The 25621-nt window shown below is 45.6% G+C and overlaps 1 protein-coding gene, 1 long non-coding RNA gene and 1 other non-coding gene across 5 annotated transcripts in view; 1 reads left to right on the forward strand and 2 right to left on the reverse strand.

Moving 5' to 3' along the window:
* The window catches only part of Tmem212 (transmembrane protein 212), a 33318-nt gene extending 17142 nt beyond the window's left edge, over window positions 1–16176 (forward strand). The window contains exons 4-5 of one of the 3 annotated variants that reach the window (XM_050142137.1): window positions 44–205; window positions 15937–16176. In XM_050142137.1, the coding sequence (XP_049998094.1) occupies window positions 44–187 (144 nt within the window). In that variant the 3' untranslated portion in view covers window positions 188–205; window positions 15937–16176. Of the gene's footprint in view, window positions 1–43; window positions 5476–15936 lie in introns of those variants that run through there. The other 2 variants (XM_050142138.1, XM_050142136.1) reach the window with 2 other exon arrangements.
* Window positions 5543–23732, reverse strand: LOC126501467 (uncharacterized). Its single transcript, XR_007591682.1, has 5 exons — window positions 23622–23732; window positions 21293–21439; window positions 17045–17204; window positions 15725–15834; window positions 5543–5759 (listed from the first exon to the last, which is right to left on the reverse strand). It is a non-coding gene; the product is annotated as an uncharacterized lncRNA (long non-coding RNA).
* On the reverse strand, window positions 13742–13916 carry LOC126501478 (small nucleolar RNA SNORA81). The gene has a single exon (XR_007591687.1). It is a non-coding gene; the product is annotated as a small nucleolar RNA SNORA81 (small nucleolar RNA).
* Window positions 23733–25621: the final 1889 nt, after the last annotated feature.

Consider the following 25621-nt stretch of genomic DNA (forward strand, 5'->3'; position numbering starts at 1 on the left):
TTTTTTTTTTTTTTTTTTTTTTTTTTTTTTTTTTTTTGCTCAGGTGCCCACAGCAATTGTAATACACTCCATGTGTCTGTGGAGGTCAGAGGACATCTTCCACAAGTCGGATCCCTCCTTCTACTATGTGGGTGCTGGGAATGGAACTTGGGTCTTCAGGCTTGGCAGCAAGCACCCTTACCACTGAACCATCTCGCCTGACTGTGTATGTGTTGTTTTCATTGGTTGAATAAAGAAGCTGCCTTGGCCTTTTGATAGGGCAGCACTTAGGTAGGTGGAGTAGACAGAACTGAATGCTGGGAAGACAGGAGACAGAGAGCCACCATGGAGCTGCCAGAGACAGGCATGATGAATCTTTCCTGGTAGGCCACTGCCACGTGGTAATATACAGATTAACAGAAATGGGTTAAATCAAGATGTAAGAACTAGTCAATAAGAAGTTAGAGCTAATGGGTCAGGCAGTGTTTAAATGAATACAGTTTCTGTGTAATTATTTCAGGTATAAACTAGCTGGGCGGCTGGGATGACAAGCAGCCTACTTGTTCCTCTTACAGATTGGCCCCACGTTGGGCGCCATTCTATAACAGGAGGGCCTGCTCGTTGGGGTTTCTGTCCTGCTCAGTTCCCACAGTTGGCAAGTCCAAAAGAAAAATTACACAGATGTCTCCATAAGTTATAAACTGATTGGCCCATTAGTTCAGGCTTTGTATTAGCTCTTATAACATATATTAGCCCATTATTCTTATCTATGTTAGCCACATGGCTCAGTACCTTTTTCAGTGGGGCAGGTCACATCCTGCTTCTTCTGTGGTTTGGGCAGGACTGAGAAAAGAGCTTCCTTCTTCCCAGAATACTCCTGTTCTCATTTCCCACCTCTACTTCCTGTCTGGTTTTTCCACCTATACTTTCTGCCTGGCTATCAGCCAATCAGCATTTATTTAAAATATAATTGACAGAATATAGACTTGTCCCACACTACCAGACTGTGTTGCTAGAAAGTGACTGAGTTTTTGTTTTGTTTTTATTTTTTCTAATAACACCCTAAATTTTCCTTTGAACTATGATACTTATTATAAAACATGATCCTGGCTGGTACTTTGTCTTCTTACACATGAAACATTGGTAATGCTTTAAAGTGGCAGTTGTAAGTTTCACTCTGAACATCACTGCTCTTCAGGAGAATGCACGATCTCACAATTGTGAGAGTCAGAAGGCTCTGTCTTTTAAAAAGAGGAAACAATGATCAAAATACATTGTAAATGTACACAATTCTCTGGGAAATAATAATTATGTTTGATAAACACAGAAACCTGAAGAAGACCGTGTTTGAAGGGAGATGACAATACATGGTGTGTGGGGTGGGCACACTTGTTCTCCAACAACCAGAGCTACATCCTTCTGAGGGTTTGTCTTGTAAGTGCAGATACATGTTTTCAGAAAGGAGTCGGGCACCACATCTCCCTCGCTCTTCCACAGCTGTCTTTAGTAGATTTGAGGTCATCTTGTTACAGGTTGCATGGACAAAGGGCAGTTCAACCCCAAGCAAATCACCCCAAGAAATAAATGATTAAGAGAGGCACGGAGCATTTGGAGACTCTGAGAAACGTGAAAACTCGTGTGCAGTCATTCTGACTTCAGTGGCTGGGTGGGAAGGCCTCTGGGCTACAAATAGGACAGACCACCTTCCTCACACAGTCCCACCCACAGTTTAGGTAGGACAGAACACCAGAAACACCACAGCTAAAACTGTCTGTGTCCTTGGTCCAGTATGTAATGAAGTTATGAGAAAGTAAGATGAAGGATTTCTGGCACCCTGCAGATATTCCCTGCAGCTGCCCTCCCCCTCCCCTGCCCAGTGGGATGGCTCCTTTTATTTTTCTTTCATTATTTTTTGTTATGTTTATGGCTTTTTATTTATTGATTGATTTGTTATGTATACAATAGTCTATCTGTGTGTATGCTTGCAGGCCAGAAGAGGGCACCAGATCTCATTCCAGATGGTTGTGAGCCACCATGTGGTTGCTGGGAATTGAACTCAGGACCTTTGGAAGAGCAGGCAACGCTCTTAACCACTGAGCCATCTCTCCAGCCCTATGGCTTTTTTTTTTAATGAAAGGGGGAAGGAAAACATTCCCCCCTTGTCATGTGAACGGTGGCTTTAGTTTTTTTTTTTTTTGAATGGAGATCTGTTTGCTTCACATAAAAGACACTGGTAAACCCTGCAAGCACAATTTAAAGACACTTGAGTGAAATATTCATTAATGGGCAGCTCTTTTTCACAGTGGAAGACAAATAGGCACCACGCAGTGGCCCACATCTTGAGTAGAATTCTCTGCCTCATTACAAATATAAATGCATTGGGAGGGATATATTTTTGAGACAGGATCTCTCTATGTAGATGGTGCTGGATTGGAACTTTCAGCAATTCTCCTGCCTCAGCTTCTGCAGTGCTGGGAGAACAGGTATGGTCCACCACACAGGGCGTCTGTAAATGTGTGTGCACGCATGTGCAGGATCTGTCACCTGTGTGCACATATGTGGCTGATGTCTGCTAGCGCCTTTCTCCACCTTATCCTTTGGCACAGGTCTCTCGTTGATCCTGAAACTCCTCTCTCCTTAGATTTGCTGGCCCATGAGCCCCAGGGATCTGCCTGTCTCTACATTAGCACCCTAACCTCCCCCTCAAACCATCTCCCCAGCCCTGCGATTATTAATAAACTTTGAAATAGGTTCACCTGAAGCTACTTTCAAATTTTTGTGAGTATCCAGTAATTATTTACAGTAATTACTCCCGGGTTTCACTGTGATGTTTTTATACGTGTAAAGCCCACTTTGATCATAACCCCCATCACCTCTCTTGCTCCCTCCCACTTCCAGTAAACCCCTTCCTCCTCCCAACTGACCCCCTTTTGCTTTCATGTTTTTAGTTTTTTTCTTGGTTCAGTGAGTTTAACTGGGTTTGCTTTCAGGAACGAGTGAGGGGCTTCAGCTTTAACTCCTGCATTAGGGTCTGAGGCCTGAAACTGAACGCCAAAAAGATCTTTGTAGGAACACTGGGAACTCAATCCTCTTAGGCAGACACAGCAGGGCTGAGGTGAGCCGGGTAGCAGTCAGAATCCACTGCATTTCTCCCTCTTGATTGTGTTGTCTTCAGTTGAGTCAGTAGAGAAATCAGAATCTAGGACGATAGTCACAGGTCTGCGGAGACAGCTGGGGGGGGGGGGTTGGCAGTTAAAGTGCTGACCCCTGGAGCACATGGGCCAGGCATTGTAGCAGAAATAGGAGCTCCAGGATCTGTGTCAAAGGGCAAGGTGAAGAGACATAGAAGAAGCTAGCAGATATCAACTTGTGGCTTTCACATGCACACATGGGTGACAATGTACGCAGACACACACATGCGCACACACATGCCACAGTTAGAGGAGTGGGGAAGGAGGAGAGAGAGGAGGGGGAAAGAGGAGAGAAAGAAGAGAGGAGGAGGAGAGGAGAAAGAGGACAGACAGTCATGATACAGGGTACTCCAACGCCTGCGATCTCAAGTTCTGTGAAGAAAGGTGACACCAGCCTGGTCACAGGAGAGTGACCGTAGGGGCTGTTTACCTTAGCTGTGTCCCCTCTGCAGGCCCAGTCCAGGTGCTTTGCCTCTTTGTCCCTCAATACTCAGAAGTTTATGTGCCCGTTTCACAGATGTGCACACTGAGTTGGCCCCACAAACTCTTGCAGAATCTGGACTCTTGTCCCGTCTGACTCTTGCAGGCTCGGTCTAGCCCCTGATCACTGTACCTTATCAGGCAGGGTGTCATCAATCCTGTGACCTTGCACAGGCTTGCTTCTCTCACTCCTGAATGGCAGTCCTTCTGAGGCTTCCCACTGGGGAGCGTTTGATGTTTGTTCTTAGGATGCTTGCATTTCACTTAACCCATGGGGTCAACACCAAAGATGGCAGCAGCTTGTGAGGGGAAATGATGAGACGAGTGTTTCTTGTAGTGAGCGTGGGTGGGCTGGGTAGACTGGAGGACTGGGTCCTTGACAGCTACACTTGCTCAGTTTTCACAGCAGCAACCACCTTTAGTTTTGACCTGTTGCCTTTTGCAACGCCCACAGTTTCACCTTTTAACATGAAATATCCTTGTAGAATATCATATCGCAATCTAAAATAGTGTTAATGAATACGTTTGAATAGATATTAAGCACCTTTAAAAAATAATCAGGGAAAAAAAAAAATAACCAGGGCCCCACGGCCGCTACTCAGGAGCTTGTCAGAAGAGGATTGAAAGTTCAAGGCTACAGCATGAATTCAAGGCCAGCCTAGGGAAGCCCTGCTTTTGAAAGTGAATAGAAACCCCTGAGACATAATACTGTAGAGTGCTCGTCACCCTGTGTGAGGCCCTAGATTCAGTCCTGAGTGCGGGGCTAGGGGAGGCAGGAGAGGAGGAAAGAAAGAAATGGAGAAAAGAAAATGTTTAAAACATGGGAGAGGATTTTTTGCTATTGCTATTATTATTAAAAAGTAGAACTTTGGGAACAGGGGAGATGGCTCAGTCAGTACTGCTTTTGCCATGTAGACATCAGGAGCTGAGTTCGAGCCCAGCACCTCTGCAAGACGTGGGTACAGCAGTATCCATCTGTACCCACCAGGCCCTGGACAGGAGACAGGTCAACTCCTGCAGCCCACTGACCTGCCAGGCTGGCTGGATTGGCAAAGCTGGCAGACAGTAATTGAGGAAGACACCCGGTGCCTCACCTCTGGTATCCACAGGTTTGCACACACAGTAGTGTTGAGGAAGACACCCGGTGCCTCACCTCTGGTATCCACAGGTTTGCACACACAGTAGTGTTGAGGAAGACACCCAGTGCCTCACCTCTGGTATCCACAGGTTTGCACACACAGTAGTGTTGAGGAAGACACCTGGTGCCTCACCTCTGGTATCCACAGGTTTGCACACACAGTAGTGTTGAGGAAAACACCCGGTGCCTCACCTCTGGTATCTACAGGTGTGCACACACAGTAGTGATGAGGAAGACACCCAGCGTCTCACCTCTGGTATCCACAGGTGTACACACAAAGTAGTGTTGAGGAAGACACCCAGCGTCTCACCTCTAATATCCACAGGTTTGCACACACAGAATGCTCACCTCTCCACTCAAACATGTGTGCATACACAAGCACACATATGCCCTCACTCACATGTACATGTAATATACTCATATCACAAGTAAGAATCTCGATTTAAAAACCCAAAGGCCTTGATTCTCTAGAACTGTGAAAAAATTGAAAGCACCACAGTCACCCCGACAGAGATTCCTGGGTGATTATAATGGTGCTAAAAAAGAGAAGGGAATCCAGTTCTAGTCAGAAGGTAGCCATGTGGGGTTCCTACTTCAGAGGATGTTAAAGAAAGCCTGGCTAGCTGTCCCAGGATGCTTGAGTTCATGCCTCATAGTCAAGGAGGAAGAAATTGCGAAAGGGAGCATGGGCTGTAACTCTCCAGACACTGGCCTGAGGGTGTGGGTGGGACCATGGGGGGTGTTTGACATTGTGACTCCCCAGACACTGGCCATAGGGTGTAGGTGAGACCCTGTGGGCTGCAGGGCTGTGCTTGCTCTGCGCTGGGTCGCCTTTGGGAGAGGCTCAGGACAGGCTGACTCCAGAGAGCTTTCCAGATCTCTCCCAGGTTAGGACTTGGTAATGAAAATTTCCTTCCTTCTGGTACTTCATTCAGACACAGTGTCAGTCCTGAGTCTCAGAGGGGAGCACTCTGTGAAAGCAAGAAGAGAAGGAGACGTTGGTTTGATCTTGTGCAATGAACGCACGACTCTTTCCCGTTTGAATACACTGATGTGTCCTTGGGCTCCATCCTGCTGCGGAGTTATGGCGTCAGCCCATGACACAGCACATACGAGAGCATTTCTCACGTGAGAACACGCCTGTTCACAGCTCCTGGGTTGCTCTAACCACAGTCTTAGCTTTTTAATTTTTTTACTTCAAGCACTTCAGAAAAAAAGTTTTCTTTACCCGATATCCAGTCTCTCATATCAAACTGCAAGAGCTTTTGGGTTGGCTGTCTGGGAAAACAATCAACTTTTCACTAGATTATTGAATAGTCTCCAGTTTATTTGCAAGAAGACAAGGAAGAAGAGGAAGAGGAAGAAGAGGAGGAATGTTCTTTTAAAATATTTTCCCTACATAATCAACAGAATGTTCAGAATGACAGTCTTTGTCCACTTTGCACCAAGCAAGGGATTCATATTTAGAATATAAAAAGAAATGAAAAACTTAAACACCAAAAAATATGTAATCAATAAATGGGCCAGTGAAATGAATTGACAGTCTCCAAAAGAAGAAATACAGATATGCAATAAATGTTTGAAAAGGTACCCAGTGTCTTTAGCCATCGAGGAAACATGAATTTAAGCTGTTTCTCAAATCCCATCTCACCCCACTCAGAATTGCTTATTTCTTGTTTACTTAGGTAATATTATATCCTTCTGGAGTCTTTGATGCAGTTGAAGAATAGATAGATAGTTATAGTTGTTTTTCTTTGTTATGATAAAAGATAAAATAGATATAAATATTGTAACTGTAATTCTTGCTTGATAACTGTTTTGTTATATGTAATATTGCTATGTTAAAATTAAAGCCTTCTTTTTTTGTTTAAACAGAAAAAGGGGAAATGATGTGGGAATGTCATATATCAATCTGTTGATTTCATTGGTTAAGTAATAAAAAAACTGTTTGGCCCTGATAGGCTAGAACATAGGTGGGTGGAGTAAACAGAACAGAATGCTGGGACGAAGAGGAAGTGAGCTCAGAAACCATGCAGCTCCTCTCAGAAGCAGACATGATGAAGCAAGCCGCCAGGTCAGACATGCTGAATCTTTCCCGGTAAGACCGGTGCTACACAGTTTATTAGAGATGGGTTGATGGGGATATCAGAATTAGCCAGTACGGGCTAGAGCTAATGGGCCAAGCAGTGTTTAAATGAATACAGTTTGTGTGTCGTTATTTTGGGTAAAACTAGCCAGTATCTAGGAGCCGGGCCGCAAGAATGCAGCCCGCAGCTTCCACAACAATATTCTGTGTGTTTTCTTTCATGTGTAGAATCTAGATTTCAATTCAAATGTATATGCATATATACATATACATGTTTTTCTTAGCCATGTGATGCGTGCTTGCAATCCCAATAAGCACGCATCTGGTGTAGGAGGATCATGAATTTGAGTCAGTCTGCTCTATAATAGCAAAATGTTGTTGGTTTTTTTTTTTGGTTTTTTGGTTTTTTTTTTTTTTTTTTGGTTTTTCAAGACAGGGTTTCTCTGTAGCTTTTTGGTTCCTGTCCTGGAACTAGCTCTTATAGACCAGGCTGGCCTCAAACTCACAGAGATTCGCCTGCCTCTGCCTCCCAAGTGCTGGGATTAAAGGTGTGCGCCTCCACCGCCCAGCGCAAAATGTTGTCTTAAAAAAACTAAAAATAAAGGCAAGAGAGAGGGCTCCAGAGTCAAGAGTAGTTCCAGCTCGTCCAGAGGACCTGAGCTGGACTCTCACCACCCTTATCAGGCAACTCATACTGTCTGTAGTTCCAGTTCCACAAGAGACAGACAGGACATACACACATGCATACATATGTGTGTGTGTGTGTGTGTGTGTGTGTGTGTAAATCTTTAAAAAAAAAAAAAAAAACCTCTAAAATGAATGCCCAGTACTACCCCCCTGAAACGCCCACAATATGAAATGGATGAAAAATCAGGTATTCCTTTCCTCTCTTATACCGTAGGGCAGCCTCATGCCACAAGGGGAAAAGCGGCTGTGGCACCAGGGCTGGGCTATAGTCCGAGCCTCTTTGACAAGAGCATTTACCTTAGAGGCATTAACCTTAGGAAGATGGTCCTTCTTGTAAATGTCCACATTCATAAACTCAAGCATTACTTAGATAGTCATCCTTCATACCCGCTTTCCACTGTCCACTCACGGCAAATTACAATAAAGAGGGAGACAGCTAGACTGTGTCCTTGCGTTCTAGTGACTGACGGAGAAAAATGAACCGGAGACTTGGAAGCAAGAGGCCAGGTGGGGGACTGCAGTGTCTGGTATAGGACTGACTTGTAGCATCAGGGAAGGAGACACCCATCTTAGAGATTGCATTATGTAGAATTCTCTAGAGCAACAAACCCAACAGACTCTACATGTCATGTTAAGACAGCTTTGTAAGGTTACTGAACAGTCCAATCCCACAACGGCTGTCCAAGGCTAGACAGCTAGAGAAAGCAGTAGCTGATGAGTCTGAGCAGTTAGAAGCCTCAGAAACAACAAGACCAAAGACCCAGCTCCAGGAAGAGCCTGAAGGTCCTCCAGCCCCATGGAAAGACAGCTGTCCAAGTCATGTGGAACGCTCAAAAGTCTGGAGTCCGACAGCAGCACAATTAGGGCGCCTGCTCAGTAGGGCGGAGCATGCGCACAGGCTTCTCTTCTTCCGTTGCTTTGTTCCATCAGTGTCCCTGCCCTGGACCGTACCACCCACCTTCAGTGCAGGTCTTTCCCCTGGATTCACTGACCCATGTGCCAATTCTTTTTGGAAACACACCTCACAGCCATACCCAGAAGTATGATTTGCAAATTTTCTGAGCGACCTTTAACCCACTCAGGTGGACATCCAAGATTCAGCACCAGAGAGTACTCAGACGGTGGCGTCTAGAGGACTCAGCGACAGTTACCGTGGAGACAGGAGATGCACACAGCCGCGAAAAGGATCATGAGAGGTGAAATTGAGTGATCGACTTCAATGTGAGCCGTAATCTTAACAGGTAAACAGTTCCAAGTCTCTCAACACCAAGCAAAAGTCATTGTGAGGACTGAAGAGAAAGCCAAGGCCAGCAAGCCCAGCCAGAGAGTCCCGGAATCCTCCAGACTTAAGTTGTTTACATAGTCCATACAAACAGTGCCTTGCCCTTGAACTCATAATAAATCTAGTGTTCAATGCCGTGGGCTGTAAGAGTCTTAATTTAACTCAGTATTACGAAATGATTTATGCATGTGTTTCTTTTCCTGTTGCTATGACAAAATGCCCGACCAAGACAGCTTGAGGAAGAGTTGGTTTGGGCTCCCAGCTTGAGGGGCTGATGGGGAAGTCAGAGCAGCGGCATGAGGTGGCGGCCACACTGCGCCTACAGCCAGGCAGCAGAGACAGATGAGTGTCAGCGCCTCTCCTTCTCTCCTTTTTACCCGGCATAGGGCCCTTGCCCATGATGTGATGCTGCCCACGTTTAGGGTGGGTCTCCCACCTCAGTTAACTCTCTCTACACACGCCCTCACAGATATGTCCAGAGGTCTGTCTGCTAGGTGACTCTGGATCCTGCCATATTGACTGTCTTAACCATCACTGTTTTCCCTTTCTTTCATGATGAAGAGCTCAGGTAGGGGCTGCCTCGAGCACCACCCTTCCATGCCCTTGCATCAGTCCATGGCTCCCTCTTTTCTCCACAACCTCTTCCCAGTCTCCCCTTCTAAGGTCACCCCTTAGGACGGTGGCCTCCTTACCAGCCTTCAAGCTGTTTGGCCTCACACCTCCAATTCTGTAACTGAGTCCCCTCTCCGGTTCTAAGGAGCCATACAATTGTCGGTTTTCTGGACACCTCCCTGAGGCATCAACTGAGCCCCATGATGTTGCTGGGCCCGGGAGATCTCCCCTGAGGCTTCCATTCCTCTTCACCTCCTCCTGAGTTCCCAGCACTCGTGACACAGGGTGCAGCTGGAGACCTGATTTTCTGCCAGCACCTTACACCTCAGGTCAGCTACCAAATCCTGACAATGCCACCTAAAGAGTCTCCGTTGTTTCCTTACATGGCCGATTGCTACCTCAGGTTCTGCACAAACCTGCACGCCACCTTCTGTTGCCCTAGGACACATCCTGTGTGTTCATTCTAGAACCTGGATTCTAGAATGGTCTCTATCAAGTTCAAATCTGCTTTTATCACTCCCTAGCTACTCCTTGGCTTGATATCTGTGGTGCTGTGAATGAGATTGGCCCCCGTAGGCTTGGTCACAAGGGAGTGGCGGTATTTGAAAGGATTGGGAGGGGTGGCTTTGTTGGACTCCTAGCACTGAGGGGTAGGTCTTGAAGTTTCAAAAACCCCATTCTAAGCCCAGAGTCTCCTCCTTCCTGCTGCTTGTGGGTTCAGATGTAGAACTCTCAGCTCCTTCTCCAGCACCATGTCTGCCTGGCCTGCTGCCTTGCTTCCTGCCATGCTGATAATGGACTAAATATCTGAAACTGTAAGCAAGTCCCAATTAAATGCTTTCTTTTGTAAGAGTTGCCTAAGCTGTGGTGTCTCTTCACAGCAAAAAACCAAAAAACTGATCAAGACAGTAGACAGAACCCCTCTATGCCACCCCTCATCCTCGGGCTACCATCCAAACCTCAGTCCCAACACAGCCTGGTACATTCAGCTCTTCTCTGAGTCTGTGAGTTCCTTGGAGGCAGGAACTGTCTCTGTGACCCTCTATACAAGTTTTTGTTTTTTAAAAATCTTTTGTAATTTCCTTCATGAATACAATGTATATCATATGCACCTGATACTTTTCCTCTACCTCCTCCCAGAACCCCTTCCAGTTTCATTTTTCCTCCTCACTGAGTCTAGTTAATAATGCAGTGGATACTGGGCTATCCCCTGGAGCTGGGATAACTGACCTTAGGCAATGACCATGAAGAAAACTGACTCTCTCTTCCCTGGAGCAGGAGCTCCTCAGGTTGGGGTGGGGGCTTGTGAGCACCTCTCGTCCATGCTGGAATGTTGGCCGGCTAGATCTTGTGTTGGTCTTGTTCAGGACAGCACGGCTGCTGTCACGGCCAGGGACACTGTTGGGCAGCGGTCCTCTGACTTTTCCCTCTTACTGTCCCTTCACCTCCACTTGCCAATGTTCCCTGAACTTGAGTGGAAGGGGTATGACATAGTTATCCTGCTTAGGGCCAAGCCTATGAGTTGTTTTTCCCTTCAGCCATTATTGAACCTAGCAGCCCATCACTCCTGTGTTAACTCTGCAGTCCGTGCAGATGTCCAGTGATGCGGCTTTAACATTTTTTTCTAATGTTTTATATTTTGGTAGGCTTGAAAGTTTAACGGAAGAGGCCAAGGCAATTCAACTCTGATTTATTTCTGATTTCTCACTCCCAGGATATTATCTAGCTTAAAAACTATTTTTTAAATAAATAAATAAGTCCCACTGTTAGGGATTGCTAAGTCTCCTCTATAGATTTTTTTTTTCATCTGGGTCTTAGTTCTCAAAATATTATTGACATCCAATTCATTTTACAAATAATATAGAACTGTTCTTCAGTTGACATGGGTTCCAAATTCTTTTGTTCAATTGATCTCAGATCAAAATTCTGGGGGAAGTATCATTGTTTTATATTGGGGACTTGAGCAGCACAGATTTTTATATCCAAGGGCAGCCTTAGGAACAATCCTCTGGAGTACCAAGGAATGGCTGCATGTTGAAAACTTCAAGTTGGGAGCTGCAGAAATGGCTCAGTGATGAGACCATTGACTACTCTTCCAGAGGATCCAGGTTTTATACCCAGCACTGACACGGCAGCTCACAACTATCTGTTCCTCCAGTTTCATGAGCTCCAAAGCCCTTGCCTGGCCTCTACAGGCACTCAGTACACATGGTGCATAGACATACCTGCAGGCAAAACAACCATGCACATAAAATAAAATATTTAAATAAACTTTTCAAATTGTATGCATCAGTATGTGCTGCTATCCCAGCATTTGAGAGGCTGAGACAACCAGGAATGAGTTTGAGGCCAGCCTGGGGCATATAGCAAAGTTTTACCTAAAGGAGGAGGCAGGAGCAGGAAGTGGAGAAGGAAAAAAGGAAAGAGAGAGGGAGGGAGGGAGGGAGGGAGGGAGGGAGGGAGGGAGGGAGGGACGGAGGAAGGGAGGAAGGGAGGGAGAAAGTCAAGTAAAATATCAACAACAGAACAAGTTCAAGAAAATGCCCAAGCAAAATGGCCAGATTTAATGACAAGGAATTTTTTTTTTTGAGATCTGTCTTCTTGAAGTCTTCATAAATGGCAACACAACAGCACAAATGGTTCTTTCTAGTTATGTCTTAACAGTTGGTCAGCAAGCATATGGTTTTCAGATATTATTTTAATGTATGTATGTGTATGTTTCTCTGTGTGGATGTGTCCATGAAGTCCAGAGGACAGCGCTGGATGTCATCCTCGGGAATGTCAGCCATCTCCTGTAAGACGAGCTCTCTCACTGGCCAGAGCTCACCCACCAGGTCAGAATGACTGGCCAGTGAGCGTACTGTTAGGGAGAAAAATGTAATCCGAAGATTTGGGGAAAATAATCTTGAGGCATAGTGTCAAAATGATCATCATTGTTATGCTTTTTTTTTAGACTTGATTTTGGCATCAGTGTTTCTTTTAATCTTTCTTTTTCCAAAGAGTATTGTTATATCAACTACGTCAAGGAAATAATTAAAATGGGCAGTAGTTTAAACAGCTGTGGCACACAGAAGTATTCTGAGATGAAACACATCTCAGAAGACTGAAAACAATTCTCTGTGTGCATGTTTCTATATGTGCTTTCATGTGTGTACATGTTTGCATGTGTACTCTTGCATGCGTGTGCATGTATATAGAGCCCAAAGGACGGCTTCGGGCATCATCCTCAGGTACTTTAAACACTGTTTTTTGAGGTAGAGTCTTCACTTCACCAAGTAGTCCAGTCTGGCTACCTAGTAGCCATCAGCATCTACCTGTCTCTGCCTTCCCAGCTCTGTGATGACCAAGTGCCACCATATACATCTTTTTGTTTTCATGTACAATTTAGAGGTGGGACTCATGTCCTCACGCTTGCAAAGAAGCATTTTAACAACTGAGCTATCCCCAAACAATTCTATTTGAAATGTAAAATAATTGCTTTGGGTGGATAAGACAGTCTTGTTCTGTAGCCCGGAAATAAGGCCTTTACTCAGAATATGGTCCAGGGCAGCCTCAAACATGCGGTCTTCCGGCTTCTGCCTCCTCAGTACTGGTTTCAAAGGCTCGCCGCACCATGACCCTGCCAAAGCACACGATCGTGCTGCCGGTGTCTCAGATGGAATTAAACTAGACTTTTGAACAATGTAATGATACATGGCTTCTTTGTAGACGACATCGGAAAAGGTCGTCTCAGCCTGTGGGTGTGTGCGAGGTCCCTTCAGCTCATGCAGACATCAGACTGGAGGGCAGTGTAGAGCCTGCTATTCTGGCTATCAATAGGAATCCTGTGGGGCTGCCATTGGACCAATCACAGTGCGCTCCGTTTTCTGAGCACCTGCTATGTTCCAGGCACTAGTTTCTAGACCAGGGGACAGCAAACTACAACCCAGGGGCTAAAGAAGACCAACTGACTTTTGGGGAGTTTTGAATTTAAGCTAAAAATAATTCTAATTATTATTATTATTATTATTATTATTATTATTATTATTATTATAGATTTGGTTAGAGAAAAGTAACTCTCAAATCTAATTTCTGGGCCCAAGAGAAGGCTTAGTAGGTGAAGGTTGCTGCCAAGTCTACTGACCTGAGTTCAATCCCCAAGACCCACAGGATAGAAGAGAGTCAACTCCCAGAAGTTTTCCTTTGATATATACACATAGTGGCATGTGTGTCTCCGCCTCCATATACACACTAAATAAATGTAAATAAATGAATTTAATTTTCAACCTTCCTTTAAAATTTTAAAGACACATTTCACCAAATATGAAGACACTGGACATTAAGAAAGAGGTTCGCCACACCCAGTCTTTAGGGTCCAGTGCAGCCACTTCTCTTCCTCTGCGTACTCTCTTAGCATTGTTACAAAATCCAAGACACAATCCCACTTTCTGAAATTATAGCACCCTACTTAACAACAAAGTTACTTATATTCTTTTAATATTTGGAGGGAAAAAAAATCAAAATTTCATGACACTTAAAAGTTCCATCATACACAGATCTCCACGTCCATAGAGAAAGTCCTATGAGAAAACCTCCACCCCTGTCTGAGGCTGTTCTCACCTGGAGAGACAGAATATCGGTGACAGAGACCATGCGACCAGTTAAACCTAAAATATGCATCAAGTGGCTCCTTGCAAAAAAATGACCCAGTCCCTCTTTTAAGCACTTGACATGTGCTGGACACACCAAAAATACAGCTCACCTCCTAGCAGGAGAGACATACAATAAATAACACATATCATTTAAAAAGTAGAACAGCGTATTCGTAGATGGTTATCAAGACAAACAAAGGGGCCAGAAAAGCAAGACAGGAGCATAGGGTCAAAGGAAAGCAGGACAAACATTAAATTCCATTTTTGTACCTTCCTAGCTATAGCTAAAATCTCACTTAAGCCTACAGTAGTCATATTTTAAGTCTTAAAACTGTCAGGAGCCATTTCCCCTCTAGAAATCATTACAGGAATCATCCTGGGGAGTCTGCAGAGAACCTCACACCCATAATTATGTTCTATTGAGAAAACCTGCCCCACACCCAATTAAGCTGTTGATAGAGAGCTATCTGTTAGCAGAACCCGCCTCACATTCCAGCTATCCAGGGAACCAGGTGTGGCAACTTGTGACTTCTGGCCTAACCTCTGAAAGTAACCTAGCTACGTGACTGGAACCACGCTGCGAGATCCCTTGCCCTACCCCCCATTCCTTACCATATATAAACTGTAACCCGTCCCTAATAAACGGAGGCTTTGACAAATCTGCTTGGCCTCCTTCTTCTGTCTTAGCTCATTCCCTTCCAGGTAGTGCCCCTCCGAGACCCTGGAGTAACTTGATTGCGGGGTGGGTTACAACCCCTAGACTGAGTAGCCCACCCCAACGCAATCGACATAAAACAATTTTCATGCTACAGGGAATCTGCTATGGCCATGCAATCAAGAAACATCTGCAGGAAGGAATATAAGGGAAAGTGGCTTGGGTTTCTACCCAAGGACAGTGGCTGTCTGCAGACTTGTGCTAGCATTATTAAAGGTGCACAGAGAAGCCAACGCTCCATGGCAGTGTGTGTGTGTGGGGGGAATGTCTACATATGAGTGTATGTGCTTGTGCGTTGCATGTGTGTGTGCGTGTGTGTGTGTGTGTGTGTGTGTGTGTGTGTGTGTGTACTCGCACGTATGGGATAGAACCGATCACGTCAAGTGTCTCATTTCTCACTGAACTAGAAGTTGGCTGTTTGTGGCTAGGCTAACAGGCAGGTAAGGAATGCAAGGGTTACAAGCACCTGCAGCCTTCCCTGGCTTTTTACCTAGCCATTCTTCGGCACTTTTGCACTCAGACAGACTGGGGTTTAATCCTCTCCTCTCACCCTTCCCATCTGGGTGTCCAGGCAGCTTTTAGTAACTCAGGATCAAATCGCTTCACGTGAGCCTACTTTCCTTTTTGGAAAACAGGGCCAGCCCCATCTTCAGCCCCTGAGAAATGACATCATTTCTGATGTGAGACCAAGGAGGCCAGCAGGGTCCTGCAGTACTTAAGAAATACTCGCTCCCTTCCCTCCCTTCTAACCAAATACAAGTTCTTGGCTCCCAACTAAAGATTTCCGAAAGTTCCCTTTCATCTCCTGTTGGGTTTTGAAAAGCCCCAAGCCAATCCAGACAACACAAACAGCAAATGACCAGAAGAAATGACCAGAAGACTCCTGCCGGAGTCTTGATTGCGCGTGTATTTCTTTTTTATACCTTGCTGACACTCCTTGCGCCACTCCAGCCATGTGGCTCTCTCTGTGGGTGCCTCTTAAATCCGTAACTGGCTCCGTGGTGCTGGGATCTGTGTCATCCTCCAGGGCTTTCTGGGACAGAAAAATGACTAAATTAAATGTCAGAAGCAAAATTGTATTTTCTTTGATAAACTGTACAATTAAATACTTCTCTTCTCCTTCTTCTCTTTCTAGGGTCAGAAGAATGGACAATAAATTTGGAGTTGGGTTCCCCTTAAATTAACCTTAATTTCTGGTCATTATTTTGAAATATTTACAAAGTAATTGTGTTCTTTAAACTGCCCCCCCCACCATGTTCTTCTGAAATAAAATAGAAACAACTGTATACATTGGTCCTCCCACTAACATTTTAAAAATATACATATTATGGTGTTGAAATGGAAATATTATTGTTTCCATAGAAATATGAAATATAACTTTATAGCCAATAAATGATTTGTTTTCATTTTCATTATTTTACGAGTGGAGTCTCATTTGATGGCAATCCCATATCACATAAATGAAGGGACATTTCTCTCAGTTTTTCTTCTTTACCACCACCAATGTGGCTCAAAAACTTCAGGACATAAAATGTGGACTTGCGGCCTTCAGGGAAACCTCCCCCCCCCCCCCCCCCCAGTAGTTGCCTTTCTGTTCTTGCTTATAGCACTAAGAACAACCCACTTACAAACTAAGAAGGACCCTCCGTTGGTCCTCCACTTCACCTCCAGCGTGTATGAGGCCTGGGTTTGATCCCTAGCACCCCATAAAACTGGGTGTGACCGTGACCCATGTAATCCAGTACTTGGGAGATGAGGCAGGAGGATAAGGCCATCTCTGTCACATAGTGAGTAGGAGGTTAGCCTGAGCTACATGAGACCCTGTGTGAACAATGCTGTAAGCAGATCTACAAGGTGGCTCAGCCAGGAAAGACACTTGCTGACATACCTGCCCGCCTGACATCAACCCCTGCGGCCCACAAGGAAGGAGGGAACCAGCTCCCACACAAGGTCTGCTGTCTTCCCACTGGTACTGTTTAAACTCCCATTAGCATGCACATAAATAATTTTTAAATTACAATTTTTTAAAAAAACCCAACCATACAAACAAAATACATTTTGTAGATTCAAAGAACCTTAGATACATGTTAGGCCAATTTCTCAATAAACGCTCCAAGATCTGTACGGCCTCTTAGAGTCTTTGCCAAGAAGGCATGGCATGCAGTTACTGCTTGACTACAAGACAGTTGAATCGGAAAGGTGCTTCTTAGCGTCTGTGTGTTTGCTCTTGGTTTGGGGCTCACCTCAACTCATTGCTGGATTGAGATCAGTGACCCAGTTGAGTATCTTCTACAGCCCTGGGAACTTGCAGGAACTGGGAATAGTCAGATCCCAGCCATCAGCTCCAGGAAGCCCTCCTGTGATGATTCTGACACACAGGACAGTCTGGAACACACAGGTGTTCTGGGAAAGGAAATTGACAGAGCTTTAGAATGAAAAAAACCCGGCATGGGCAAACTTCCTCCTTCTGCATTTTAGGACAGACTCTCGACTTCCTCATAGTCCAATGGGGATAATGAGGGCAGCTAATTCAGAGTCTCACTGAGAGAAATCAATGAGATTCCAGCAGGAAAGTGCACAGCAGAAAGCCCGACCCACCTGAGATTCTTGAAACACCCAGTGTTGGTGACATCGATCGCTCAGGGATCCATTTAGCTGATCCAATTTTTATTCCCAGAATGCACTTAATGGGGAAGGAGAGGACTCCACAAAATTGTCTTGTGACCTCCAGACATGTGTTGTGTGACACATGCATGCCTATACACCACACACACACACACACACACATGCACAGGCACACACACACGCACACACACACGCACACACACACGCACACACACACACACACACACTAAGTTATAAGGGTTTGGACTTCATTCAACACTTTTAGTAGATGTCTTCAAACATCAGCTAGGAGGGATTCCACTCATTTGAAAACAAAAAGTTCTGAGTAAACATTTTAGACATAACATTTTAGACACAAGACATAAACACCTTCATCTCACAGATGCAGTATCTGTGATTGGGAGAGGCTTCATGACTTGTTCAAGGGCATAGAGCTGAAACAGCGCTATCTAGCAATCCAGGACATGCCTCCAGGTCCCAAGTCTTCAACACACTGTTATCCGCCTCGACTCGTTAAGATAAGATTTTTAGCCAGGGTCTGGCCGTTGCACACGTAGGGACTTCATGTTTGTCTAATGTCTGAATTAAACAGTTGACTGTCCGCCTAAGCCCTGGACACCCTGCTCATCCATGTGCATACTTCCTGCTTTCTTATTTATGCCCCTCTCTGGGCTGAAATAATTTAAGGTGGCCTTTGGGCATTTTATCAACAAGCTAGATCTCTGGTTGCTATCACAGCACTGGAAGACCTGACAGTTCAGAAGTTGCTTTCTAGAATTGAGGGAAGAAAATCTGAGGAAAATGTGCACAATTTGGTGGCCTGGAAATTTATCCAGTCTTTGTGGTATCATGTGTACAGTGCAGTAGCATATGTCTTAGGTTAACCACAACCCCGTTCATAACGCTAAGAACTACACTGGGTATCAACAGGTTAGTGCTTGCCATTCTGGTCACGAGGAAAAGAGCAGGCATTTTACTGTGCCCTTGCCTGGGAGAAATGAAAGAGTTAATTCTCCCCCTGTGTGCCAAAACCGTCTAGTTTACAGACTGGAACGAATATATAGGGCACCTTTGTTTCAGAGTGTAGCTGTTGAGATTCCTGAGCTAGTGACAGGAGTCGGGGGCAGGAAAATGGGCTGGGTTACTCACTTTTAATGTGGACACATGGGCTGTGGGAAGGAAACTATTTAAAATGGGGCTTAGGGAAAGGGGGGGAAAATCCCCTTTCCCCAGCTGAGATTCTTCCAGGATGTCGTCATACAATCTCCAAGACCTCCACAGAACAGGAGACAACTCTCATTGGCTGTATGCAAATGATCTGCAAGCAGTGGCTTCCTGGAGGAGAAAAACTTAGACCAGAGGAGAAGGATGCAGTCAGCCTGGCTCTCTGCAGTCCTGCGAGAACAGAGTTGTTCTTGACAGGGCAATTGCAGCCTTTGACATTCCAGGAAATTATTCCAGAACATCACTCGGGCTGGGGTTTCACTCGCCCTGCGACATGGAGACACAAGTGCAGTGTGTAAGATTTAAGTTTTTGCCCAGACTTTAATACAAAGCCCAGACCAAAAAAAAAAAAAAAAAAAAAAAAAACATGCGCGGAGGCCGAATTTCACTGAGCATTATCACTAGTAATTAAACCCAGTATAGGGGAAGAAAGGGCTGCTGGCCAGGAAACTGCAGGCACAATCTGAAGTCTATTTCCTCTCCATTTTACAGACGTGGGTTCTTGCCGTGTCCCAGATGTGACACCCAGATAAGGTGTTTGGGTCGTTAATGTAGCTGCAGAACTTAGCCGCATCCTCGAGACACAGGGGCCTTGCTGAGGTTTGCTGGCCTGTCCATTTCAACGTGTTTCATTTTGTCCAAGCAGGACAGCCGAGAAAGGTCAGGAGACTCGGGTTAAAAGCCCGGAAATGGAGCAGGGCCCCACACGATGACATCATTTTCTTGCAATGCAGTGAAGCAATGTCAATTCCATGAAGGGGGAAATACATGACTAGGGAGGTCTGGCCACAGTGAGTCCCAGAATCCGCAGAGGAAAGGCAGAGATTGGGAGAAAATGTGTGTGTGTGGTGGGGGATAGACGTAAGAGAGCACAGTACGGGAGATTGAGGGAACGAGAACAGGAGAGGAGAGTGACCTAGAACCTGGCCCACTGCTATTTATTGACAGTCCTGTGGCTGGTGCAAGGGGAAGAATTAAGATAGAAACCTGTTTCAGTGTCCAACTGCCAGTCCTGGTGCAGGGATACATTGGCCCTTTTCTGACTCAAGCAACTGTCTCCTGAGCAGTAAAGGGGGCCTCTGTGCTGCACTGACTTTCCTGGAGATGTGGGCATAAAGGCCTAGTAACTCAGCTACAAAGGGGGACAGCAGACAGAAGAAACGGTGCCATACAAGTGTGCAATTTGCTGGCAGCTCCACAGAAGTGACTTCTCTTCCTGGCTGCCGCTCTGATGAATTCGGGGCACGCAGAGGGGCAGCTTTGAATCTTGTGGGATCCTCCTGAGACTCGGAACCTTCCTGTGAATTCCCTGAGCCGTCCTCCTTCTCCTCAGAGGGACTGTTTCAATCCAGCAGAAGCAGATGTAATGACCTTGTCCTGAACACTGTGAAGCAGATGACCAGACTTTCCTCAGTAGCCCCATGATTCTGTGGAGTGTGCTCAGAAGTCTAAGCTTGAGAATTTGCCTGGTGGTGAGGTTTGGGCAACATAAGCTTCCTGAATGGGCATCCCTAAACACATAGAGATCGCTTTTGCAGGCTGACAGGAAGGTGTCTTCAAGGCACCAACACAGGTCCTAGGAGGCTTGTTGACCCCGCAAGCAAGAGCCCTGGACTAGGTGCCAGTCTGGCCATGTGATCGTGTACAATGTGTACAGTTGTGGTGGCGCTATTGGACTCCCCAGTGGCGGAGCCTGACCTGGATTCCATCCAACTGGTCCAGCCCTGAATCGAGTCAAGGATTTCAGAGCTCTGGCCAACACAGAGAGAGGCTGCATGGGAGCGCCCTGCTGCTCCACTGTTGGCAGGGATTTCTGTCCCGCCCAGTCCCACAGCCATTCGTCCCAAAGAAATACACAGAGGTACCATATTAATTATAAACTGGTTGGCTTATTAGTTTAGGCTTCTTATTAACTATTTCTTACATCTTAAATTAGCCCATTATTCTTGTCTATGTTAGCCAAGCTTGGTACCTTTAGCAATGAGGCATTCTTACCTTGCTTCCTTCCTCTTCCCAAAAGTCTCCTGTTCTTGTTGTCCCACCTCTACTTCCTGCCTGGTGGCCCCACCTATTATGTCTGGCTACTGGCCAATCAGAGTTTTATTAAAATACAAGTGACAGGGTACAGACCATTGCCCCATAGTTTTCCACCTCTGACCAGAGAGCAGGGTTTGGAGTACTGGGCTTCCACTCTGTACCTTGCTCACTGACTGCGTGGCTGCTTCCTGTAACTGAGTGTCTGTTGCCATTGTCATACCCCGCGTGGGGGCTTCTTTAGAAATTTGCCACTTTTTTTTGTTCTCCCCATTTAGATCCTGTTGGAAGTTAGCAGGAGCCACCAAACACCAACTCCAGGTAAGATCACAGCTTCTTGAGACTTCAATATGTATTTTTTTTAAAAAAACAATTGACATTAAATCACTTTTACAGTGCCACTTCTTAGCCCCCTGGATGTGGTAATGTACTACAAGGACTGTCCCAGTCATGCTAGAGAAACCCTGCAGCAGCTGAGTCAGTACCAGGAGGCCCATCCCTGCAGCAGCTGAGTCAGTACCGGGAGGCCCATCTAATCTAAGTTTTAGGGAGTTATTTTACCCAAACTGGGGGAAACCATGCAAAGATATGCTCTTGGGGAAACTCACCCACATAGCTGAGAGGTGGACCCATACCCAGGAGGGCTCACCCAGTCTTCTCCCTCATTCTCCTGGGGGGAGGGCATCTTCCTGAGTCACTGTCCCCAAGATCTGTTGAATGCTCTAGTTGCTGCATGGCCAGGAAGCAGAGCAAATCTAGAGAGACAGATAGAAAGAATTTTACTTCAATGCCCACAATTTCTGAGGTTTTATTTTTCTGCCAAATTGGCATTTTTGTGCTCTCTGAACACTCCCTTTAAGCAGTTCTTGGTTCTCTACAGTTAACCCTACAGGGAAAGGAAATTTGTTTTACACTGGTGTATTTGATCACGGAATCTGGGGCATGCATTTCTCACCAGCTGAATAGCCCTCATGCTTGCCCACACATGTTGAGAGCGCTGTTTAGCTTAAATACACAGATCACACTGACTACAGACTCCCCTTTCACCTTGCTCTAGGCAAGGAGGAAGATCAAAGCCGCCTGGTTTTTTCCAGGATGACCCCTGCTTTGTTCTGAACCCTTCCCCCTTCTCCTGATTGCAGAAGAGCCTACAAAACCTCCATGTTTGTCTGTTCTATAACCCTCCTTCTTATAAACAAGAGCTCATTGCTCATTTGGCATCCTAGGGACAGGGACTCTCCCACATGGATAGAGTCTTTACTTTGAGGTGTCTTTCACGGTTATGGAACCAACTCATTCCAACTTTTAAAACTCACAGCGTTAAGCAGTGAGAAGCAGTGCAGGGTTTGCCGGGTGATGAGAAGACCCGGAAATGGCTACCTTCTGACAAGACCGATGCAGAACAATGCAGCTTTTCTATGATGAATTCTGCCTTGAAATACTCACATGGCTAACTTTTTTTTTAAAGTGGCCCTGGCCTATTTCATTATTAATTCCTTTCATATTGGAGGAGAATAGAAAGTAAATAATAATAACTGATTTCACTTAGCTCATCAATTGTTATTGATAAAGAATATACAAGGTACCAGATTGTGTAGTCTTAATACGGCACAATGATTTGGAAAAACAAATCTCCCAGCCCAGGGGCCAACAAGAGGGTCGATGGAGAAGCACTTTCCACTAAGCCCAAGGAACCATGTTCTATCTCTGGGACACACCTCCTGCTGGCTTGCTGTCCTCCGACCTCCACGCATGTGGCGGTGGCATGTGCGCGCATATTCACATGTGCTCGCACAAATAATTGTAAAAATAACAACAGCAAACAACAACAACAACACTCCAGTCCACAAAACAGAGATGATATAGAAGATAAACCACAAAGACATTTGAGCCAGTTATACATTAAGAAAAGGACTGAAAACCAAACCCTTTCTCCTTTTGGGGTATGTGTGTGTGTGTGTGTGTGGGGGTCCCTCTCTTTTCTCACACGTAAAAAAAAAAAAGAAGCCAAAATTAACTATCATGTATAGAATCCTGGGACCTAACATACATGTGCTAGTGTACAACATTAAGCCCCCACAGGTTTTGTTTGTCAGATTTCATGAAAAAGATAAGCTCACGGAATTATGACTTCAGACAGGGAAGTGGATGCTATCACCGGGCCTAGGAAACAACAGGCAGGGAGGCCCTGAGTTCGGCCACAGATATGCAAGAATGTCTCTTGCCACAGGCAGCCTGGACAGAAGGGAGAGCAGGCTGAGAGCCACTCACTCAGGCCAATCAATCAACAAGGATTTAATTTGACTCAGGTTACTTTATTTGTCAAGGGATTCTTACTGGGGTGCCTGAGATAACATGGCCAAGGATTATATGCCCCGCTGAGTGTAGTAGATTGCAAAAATATCCTAGTGACTAGCTCTGTAAGACTAGGGAGGGAAAGGGCCTGGGTAACCAGAGAGGGCTCAGGAAATATTCCAAGAATGCTCTGAGGCTGAGCCGAAACAGTGGGGCCTGGATGGGGACTGTGAAGAAAGGGCAGTAGCAGCAGACGGAGAATGGGAACCAAAATGGATTTATCCTCTTTAAGTAGACCGCGCAGCCAGCTTGGGAGGGGACATCGTGCTTACAAAAAAAAAAAAAAAAAAAAAACACTTTGACCGTGAACCAAAGAATAAGCTTTAGATGTTCTCAAAATATAAAAGGTGCCTTGGTAGTCAGGATTTCCCACCGGACTCACTTCTCCAGAGAGAACGACAAAGAGATCACAGGGCGCTGTCCGGGCCAGGCGCTCTTAAAACACGAGACCCTGAAGTGCGGTGCAAGACCTTGAAGTGCGGTGCTGCGGTGCTCTTGCTGTCATGCCCGCCAGGAAGCTGAGACAGACGCGGGACTGAATTCTAGGACTTAAATATCTAACTCTTTCTCTTTTTTATTTACCTCTCTGTCTTTCATTCCCATCTTTCATTGGAAGTTATCTCCTTCTTTCATCTTTTTCAAAGACAGTGGTTGAGTCTTCTGGGTGAGGCACGTGGGAGCCTTTGGGGGGGGGCAGATGGCGTGTGAGTGTGGAGTGGCAGGCAGGAGGTAGGAGCTTTTAGTATTAGCTCTGCCTATGACTCATCCTGTGTTTAGGTCTTGAGGCTTTGTGTTTATTCTTGGGATATAGTTCAGGCCTTTTCCAGATGAGGAAGGGCTCTGGGGCACCTAGCTGGCTTTTCCTAATAACTCACCGCGTCGTCTTCACGTCGTCTAAGCACGGGTTACCTCTCCAAGGGTCTTTGATTCCCTGGCTGCAGACACTCTGGCACCAGGAAGTCTTAAAGGTCAAGGAGCGAAGACACACACAGAGGTGGGTGAAATTGGGGGACACTTGTTAGCAGCCTCTGAGAGCCTGTGGGGTGAACACTGGTTTCTAAGATAGATGGATGGTGTCATTCACATATGAATAACTGCGCTGGCTGAGCTGAGGTAGGAGCCCAGCAGGTGTGTCCTGGAACAAAGCTGTTTGCAAGAGAGCTGCTAAACTTTAACCAGTGGAAACTGCCAGTGCTGGATGTCATGAAGCCCAGGAGCAACAGTATCCCACAGCCTCAGTTTCCTCACCAGGGGAACAGAGGGCCTGGACCCACTCATCCCCCGTGGCTCCTTGCAGCGCTAATCACTGTGATTTGTTCAGTTTACTAGTTCTCATTACAGTCATTTGACTCCACAGGGCGCACAGACGAACAACTTTTTCATTCTCTTCAGGTACAATGCGAAGCAGCACACAGATAGAGTAGACAGCGATGCATAACTGGAAACAGCGACTGGCAAGATGTGGATCACTGAAGGAACTAAGTTATACTGGAGACCTGCTAGCTGTGTGTGGTGGTCAGCGTTGATTGTCCTTGTGACAATGTAGAATCACTTGGAAACAGAGTTTCAATTGGTGTGTGGCTAGTTCAGGTTGGTCTGTGAGCTGAGATTGTCTCTATTACATTAACTGATACAGAAAGACCAAGCCCACCTTGGTCCGCCTCTCCCAGGGTTTGGGTTCTTAGCTGTCTAAGAATGGAGGAGGCGAACTGAGTACTGATTACACATGCATTGGTTTCTCTCTGCTCTTGACTGTGGACATGACTAGCTAGTGTAAGCTCTTGCCAGTCTCAGCTTCCTGCTATGATGGACTTGTGATTTAACATGTTTTCTCTCCTGAGCTGCTTTTTGTTGGGATATTTAATCACAGTGGCAAAAACGAATCTCAGGCAACATCCTTAACCAATTCCATGAAAGCATAGCCAAATACTTGACAAACCATATTTACGCAGGGTTGTCTTTGCTTGGTGGTTTTAGATTCAGCTGTGAAAAGTCACACAGGGAAGTAACCTGTGTACCCTGTATCAGAGGCCCCTCAGCAATACTATCGTGCAAAACTATAGCACAAATTCAGAGCCAAGATGAAAGCCATGTCTGTCGTGGTTGGGATCCCTCCTGCTGCCCTTATGTGGTCTCACACATTCACTCTCCTGCCTCAGTCCCTAGAAATTCCTGGAAACCACTTATTCATTCCCAATTTTTTATAACTTTACCATTTCATAAACTTTATATAACAACACAGATCATAAGTGTCTAAAATAAACTTTTGTAATCTCAGCCTCATTTCTGTTTATTTATTTACGTACTTTGAGACAGAGATTCATGCAGCTCAGACTGACCCCAAGCTTACTGTGTAACTGAGAATGACCTTGCACTTCTGATCTTCCTTCCTCTACTTCCTGAGTGCTGGATTACTGGTGTGGAAGCCAGACCTGGGTTATGTAGTGTGGGAGTCCAGTCTAGAGCTTTTCACGTGGTATACAAGTGTTCAACCAGTGGAGCTACAGGCCCCAGCCATCAAATACACACCTTCTGAAGGCAGTGACCACTGCAAAGCCATTCAACAGAATGTCGAAACAGTC

The sequence above is a fragment of the Alexandromys fortis genome, unplaced genomic scaffold (assembly GCF_014885135.2).
Source record: "Alexandromys fortis isolate MF-2015 unplaced genomic scaffold, M_Fortis_MF-2015_v1.1 scaffold_41, whole genome shotgun sequence".
Classification (NCBI taxonomy): domain Eukaryota; kingdom Metazoa; phylum Chordata; class Mammalia; order Rodentia; family Cricetidae; genus Alexandromys; species Alexandromys fortis.